Source organism: Littorina saxatilis, linkage group LG1, assembly GCF_037325665.1.
Source record: "Littorina saxatilis isolate snail1 linkage group LG1, US_GU_Lsax_2.0, whole genome shotgun sequence".
Taxonomy (NCBI): Eukaryota; Metazoa; Mollusca; class Gastropoda; order Littorinimorpha; family Littorinidae; genus Littorina; species Littorina saxatilis.
The window spans coordinates 48,683,893-48,690,800 of record NC_090245.1 but is presented as its reverse complement, the minus strand read 5'-3'; the positions used below and the strand labels follow the sequence as shown (position 1 = coordinate 48,690,800).

General features: G+C 50.8%; 1 protein-coding gene across 5 annotated transcripts in view; it reads right to left on the bottom strand.

The window, feature by feature from the left end:
• The window catches only part of LOC138972356 (junctophilin-1-like), a 130,206-nt gene extending 123,558 nt beyond the window's left edge, over positions 1-6,648 (bottom strand). For 2 of the 5 annotated variants that reach the window (XM_070345032.1, XM_070345054.1), the window contains exons 1-2: positions 5,974-6,648; positions 2,978-3,622 (exon numbers count right to left, since the gene is read on the bottom strand). In XM_070345032.1, the coding sequence (XP_070201133.1) occupies positions 2,978-3,362 (385 nt within the window). In that variant the 5' untranslated portion in view covers positions 3,363-3,622; positions 5,974-6,648. Of the gene's footprint in view, positions 1-2,977; positions 3,623-4,864; positions 5,267-5,308; positions 5,940-5,973 lie in introns of those variants that run through there. The other 3 variants (XM_070345050.1, XM_070345037.1, XM_070345042.1) reach the window with 3 other exon arrangements.
• Positions 6,649-6,908: the final 260 nt, after the last annotated feature.

The window sequence follows — 6,908 nt, the reverse complement described above, 5'->3', positions numbered from 1 at the left end:
GTCGTACAAAGCGCAATGTTTCAAAACTTTAGTGATGACACAGTCGTGCAACAAAGCGAGTACATTCGTCTCAATCACGCCTCGTCACGTTCTGAGGCAAACACCAGTCGTTGTGATTGCGTTCCTTGGACTGATGACACAATAAATCAAAACGGTTGCCTCGAACGTGACCGATAGGTCGTTGGACAGATGACAAACAGCACATTGAACAAAACACTTGCTTGGGCTTTCTCCCGTGACTTAAACATTGCTGAAGTCATCTTGTCTGGCAAAGTCAAGAGTCCTGTTTGTTTGGACAATACTACAATGACTGCAGACATAACACGTTGTAGTTCAGAGCGCGATCAGCTTTTGTCTTTCTGAAGTAAAACGGAGGTAAGGTAATTGACCTCTTTTACACACACACACACACACACACACACACACACACACACACACACACACGCGCGCGCGCGCGCGCGCGCACACGTACGCACGCACGCACGCACGGACAAACACACACACACACACATACATACATACACACACACACACGCACACGCACACACACACACACACACACACACACACAAACACACGCAAGCACGGCGGACACACTCGCACACATACACAGCAGATTGTGACAGAACCCATAACGGATAACAAGTGAAGTCTACATTGTACGCTTCAGAACACAGCAAATAGCGATAAACCTCAACACGAAATCACGATTATGTCAGAACACACGCCTATCACCTTACTCAATTAATGAACTTTTGGGCAGAGATGTTAAGCAAGTATGACGGTAAGCTGGGAACTTCTTGTGAAGTGAACAAGTTATTGTTTAAAGTTTGAATCATATTTTAAGAGTACGAAAATGACAACCAAGCCTGTACGCGGAACTCAGGATGGCCCAAATAGTCCAATGTCAGTCACCGCTGAGTACATGCTGTGCTTATGCTGTGTTTAGTTACACGTCACAATCAACAAGTTCGTCTTCATCCTACACTGTTTTGCATGGTCAAAAGAAAGAGTTATGACCTTTTGCGCAAAAAGCAAGAATACGACACAAAGTGAGCGCATGACGCCGAAATAAAAAATAAACAACAACAACAACAACAACAACAACAACAACAACAACAACAACAACAACAACAACAACAACAACAACAACAACAACAGGAGTTGAATTTGAAAAGTAACATAATTAGTCGCAGTTCAAAGCCAAACCCTGAACCTTTTATCAACAATGTAGCATAACGGAAAGGAAAAGCAAAGCATGCTATTACGGGTTACATGCATCGATGGAAACGTTGTGTCCAACCTGAATTGTTTCAAGCGAAATAACACATCTCCACCTTCTTTCCGTTAATTTATACCTGCATACAAAAAAACGGCCAAACACGATGGGATTCTGGTGACAATTTAGCTATACATGTTGCCTAAACCATGTTTGGAGAGTGTACGAAGGTAACGGACAACGTACGAAGACATCACAGCACGAAGACATCCCAGGACAGGACATTTCAACAATACGAAGACACTCACAGCACAGGACATTTCAACAATACGAAGACATCACAGGACAGGACATTTCAACAATACGAAGACATCACAGCACAGGATATTTCAACAACACGAAGACATCACAGCACAGGACATTTCAACAATACGAAGACATCACAGCACAGGACATTTCAACAATACGAAGACATCACAGCTCAGGGCAGAACAGGGTTGGGTCTAGGGGGGGGGGGGGGGGGGCTCCTAGATTTCGGACCCCCCCCCCCCTTACCTGCAAATGTACCTTTTTTTCTCAAAGGGGAAACCCAAACTACTCCTTTGCTATATTTCCAGAGCATCTGGCAACCGATCCTCCCCACCTGACCGGCCCCTGTACCCCTGCCCCATTTGGAAGCCCCTCCCTGTTATGCACTAGGTCCAGCCCTGGAGAACAAAGTGGTCAGAGAGAAACAGAATGAAACAAAGAGTCCTAGACCCGGCTATGTTGCCGTGGAGCCACACACACACAAACATAGGAAACACAGCAACCCATGAAGACAGGGCGAGAAAAAAAGAACTCTATACATGTAATTGATTAACCCTACTGATGAGGCAAACGATATTTGAGGAAAAAAACGGCAAAAGTACAACTCGAAGGCTTACACGAGTAAAGTTTATAATGTGTTGACGGTGTTGGCGCTACGCGTCCCATTTATATAACGAGCATTCGGATGTTGTAGAGGACACGCTGGCAAAAGACAGACAGGACAAGAGACGGAAAGAAACATGGACAGGACTAAAAGAACAGAGTGGACAGTCAGACAGGAGAAGAGAGGAGAAGGGCAAGACATGGACAAAGGATCATGTGGACAGTTAGTGCCCACCAATGACTCGCACCCCTAGGCTGTGTAACTGTAAACAAGGACAGACCCAGAACATGACCGAAATAACGATATGGACAAAACTACCGCTTGTCATTGACCAGCAATCCTATGTTGTGGACAAGCAGACAGACAAGACAAGACATGACAAGACAAGACATGACAAGACATGACGAAACAAGACCTGACAAGACATGACAAAACAAGACACGACAAGACAAGACAAGGCAAGACTGAAACAATGGTGTGGACAGTAAATGTCCATCAGTGACTCTTGTGGACAAGGAGACAGAAGAAAAAGACAATACGAGACCTGATTGAAACAATGATATGGACAGTAAATGTCCTTCAGTGACTATAATCTTCTGGACAAGGAGACAGGAGACAAGACAAGACAAGAGAAGACAAGATAAGACATGACATGTCATGACTGAAACAATGACGTGGACACTAAATGCCCATCAGTGACAATACTCGTCTGGACAAGGAGACATGAGTTTGTTGAAGACGAGGACAAGACTCCACAATGAACGTGACCAGAACAGAGACAGTGACCATGACACACGAGGACAGTGACAGTGACGATGAGAGAGGGTCAGGGGACGCCAGCTTACCTCCATCAGCGTAACTCTCACACCCGTATCCATCCTGCAGACCCGTCGTCCACGTGCCCTCGTAGCGCGCGCCGGACGTGGTGGACTGGCGGACGCCGTAGCGGCCCTTGAATCCCTGGGTCCACTCTCCGCGGTACATCCACCGTCCCTTGGTCTCCAGGCCCAGCCCGTGGCGCTTGCCCTGGAACCACTGGCCCTTGTAGGCGTTACCGGACGGCCAGGTGTAGACGCCGGACACCTCAAAGCCGTACTGCCAGGCCCCGGCATACTCGCCCTGGCCCTTGGGCCCCGTACACACCCCGTTACCGTGGGCCTTGCCTTCCTCCCACCCGCCGCAGTACGTCCCGCCATCGTCGAAATCGAAACGACCTCCGCCACTCGTCATGACGACCACTGCCGCGCCTCGCCCGCTGCTCTCCCTTTGCTACACAGCATGCTCTCCCCTGTGGCCTTCGCCAGGGGCAAGTCACTCCCTGGCCTTCCTCCCTGGGGCGAGGAGTTGCCTTCCTTTTCCTGGGCCCTGAGGATGGTCTCCCCTTTACGACTGTTGAGTCAAGGTTGTCTAAAAAGATTCACAGCACTTCCGGTTCGAAACTTCCTTGTGGCTGATTGGTTGATTGGTTACTTTATTGTGAGAGAGAGGATCTGAAAGAACAGAAAGAGAAAATAGAACTCTAGGTAACTGACCAACTCTACTGATGAGGCAAACAAGAAGATTTGTGAAATAACGCCAAAAGTACAACTCAAAAAGCTACACCACTACTGTAATATTATAACTACGAACGTAAAAAGCCGAGATGAGCAATTAAATTCGTTACAAAACCCTTCGTTATGTAAGGTAATGTTTCGACAATTTGCCTGTCAGTAGAGCTAGGAGGAAAAGAGAAGGGAGCGGAGAAAGGATGGGGGAGGAGGGAGGAAGGGGTGGGGGAGTAATGTGCTGTGTGGATGCTGACTCGGCAAGCGGCTTCACACCGCAACACGGAGTGCCGGTTAGCTCGTGCCTACACTCCTCTGGTCTCAGCGAAGGTCACCCTGGATAGACGCACACGGCTAGCATTCCTCCTGCAGATGGCAAAAGAACGGGCAAGGAAGGCCGACAACACAGAACAAGACAAGAGAAAAGAAGCCAGAAAAGATCTTCCAGTAAAGCCGTGTGGTTCTTCTTCTATTCTGATCTGTTGTATTAATTGTGTTGTGTTTCTGCCACCTTGCCAATCTCTCTTTCTCTCTCTCTTCTGTCTCAGTCTCCTTTCTCTCCTCAGTCCTTGCCTTCCTTTTTCTTCCCTACAGCAACTAGAGGGAGTATAGGATCGGTATGCGGTTCGATCGAGAGAATCGATACGGGACGTCAACAAGAGAGACACTGACAGCAGCTTGGCTCACTGGCTGCTACACACCGCGTACACACACATTGACAGTGACACTTCTCTGCTGCATGGCTCTCCGTTCACGTCCACACTGTGCCCAGCATTGCCACTAATCGTTGGACAATCATCCAACATTGCCATTGCCTCCTCCCAGACAGGCGTGCGTCGCAGTAGCTTTGTTTGAACAGAGCGATGCAGAACATAAATGGAACAAAACTATACAGTTGTTGAGAAGAGAGAGAATGGAGAAAAAACGAAACAAAAGTTCTCGCCCTGACAGAACGAAACTAATTATAGTATACTCCTCTCTACAAAATAATTGGTGAAGTCTGAATTGACTCGACTACAACAGCCGTGTTGTGTAAGCGATTAAGCACTACGCACCTTTTGTCCCACTGACAGACGAGAAAAAAAAACTTCACTGAAATAATAAGTGATCTTGATAATCTCTTAATTGATTAACTCAGTGCCTGGCCGGCACGCGGCCGTGTTGTGTGAGCGACTTTGCACTACGCACCTTGGGTCGCACAGTGACCTTGAGAACGGCACGTGAAACAGGTCAAGACTCCCCACAGTGGCTGAGGTCACAGCGCTAAACGCGGTGCGCCTTACTGCCGGTGTAACACAGGTGTGTCACTGACACCTGTACACACGCTCCTCACCTAAGCACACTGCCAAGTCAGCGACACATTCTACACACAACGCTAGGTGGCGGGCCGGTGGCGGGCACGTGCGTGTGTTGCCGCACTGCCGTGACCTGAGGTACACACCGTGTTACACAGGTAAGTGTGTAATGTGTAGAGCTGGGGGTCGTTGACACTGCCTAGCTCTGAGTGTCACACGCTGACGATGAAGGTGAAGATATATATATATACACGGGGCTAGGACACACCCTACAACACACCACACTGCACACCAGCCAATCGACACACAACACACACACACTGAACTACACACTGACACAGCTGGCAGGTTGTCAGTGCCAGGGGACACCGCCCTGCTTTTCCTCAGCTAGCTGAATTCTACTTCCGGTGCAGCTTTGTGCCAGCGAGGTTGTGGGCATGGTCAGGTTCACGTGACTGCGAGTGAAGAGACACAACACGGGGCTCGCTTCACCATCCTGCTGACTTCCACAGTCACAACAGCGAAGACGTTACTCACATAGCGCACGACGACTGACTGACTAGCAACACGTGAAGACGACGCGAGATGCTCGACACTACCACTGATGATTCGACGACGGAAGACTGGAGCGACGATGACGACGACGACGAGCTATGCGACCACACTCACTGGTGCCAATCCCGGCCTGGCTACACGTCCATGTACATGCACATCCGTGGCGGCGATATCCAAGAGTGAGAGATGATTACGACGCTGGCTATGTACGATGCTGGCCTATCTCCATTACTCCTCTCTGTCTTGCCAAGCCTCTGTGGGGTTGAAGGCAGGCTGGGAGTCGGCGTGGTAGGTGTTGTAGTTGGCTATCTGTCAGCGTAGCGGAGCCAGCAAGCACTACACTGTGTGTGGAGGGAAGAGGGGGAGGAGAGGGGGTAACAGGGAGGGGTGGGGGAAGAGAAAGCGGGGTGGATGCGGCAAGCGATGTCAGTGTGCGAGTGGCGTTACCTGTGTGCGTGTCATCCTGTGTCAGTATGTCAGTCCGTACCGTCAGCCCTGGTCACCGCTGCCCGCCGACGTCAACAACAGCGGCCACATGCACACCAGCGCCAGCCCCACCGCCATGGCAGCTAGCGGCCAGCCCTGGCCATCATCAGGGCGATGCGGAGCGGTCTGTCAGCGCGGCGTGGTGGCACGAAACACGTAACTCTCTCACCCCCCCACAGTATCCCCCTGACACTGTCCTCCCGCCTGGCTGTCCAGCCAACACACAGAGCGTGACACGATCTGCTGGCAGTGGTGCTGTTGGTGGCGGTGGTGGCGGTGGCGACGCAGCCTGAGAGGGGTGGGTGGCGAGGCTGGCAGCAGGTAGAGCAGAGAGTGAGGAGTAGCGGAGAGAGCCACGCTGGATGGCAGTCACTCAGTCAGCGCACAGCGCACAGATCTGTGCCGAGCCTTCGATGAGCGCCGCGACTGAATGTGTGCTGCCCGCTGCCTTCCCCTCTCTCTCTCTCTCTCTCTCTGTCTGTCTGCTTCTCTGCCCTCACTCACACACTGCTAGCAACCACCACTACCACACAGCCCGACCCCGCTGCTGCTGCTGTTGCTGCTACCGCTGCTGGTGATGCTGCCGCTGCCCATCCAGCCATCGCCGCCCGCCACCACCGCCACCCTCAGCCCTCGTTCAGCCTCCGCCACGGCGCACACAGCTAGCACACGCCGCCACAGCGACGGCACGCAACAAGCAGCGATTATGTGTGTCGGTAGTGTGTGTGTGTGTGTGTGTACATGTGTGTGTACGTGTGTATGTGTGTGTGTGTGTGTGTGATAGCAGACAATTGCAGTGCCTGCTGTTCATACTGACGACTGCGAAGACACTATGTGGCAGAATGTTATGTAGGTTTGTTTGATACTACAGCCTCGTTCTGTACTGCTCAGTTGTT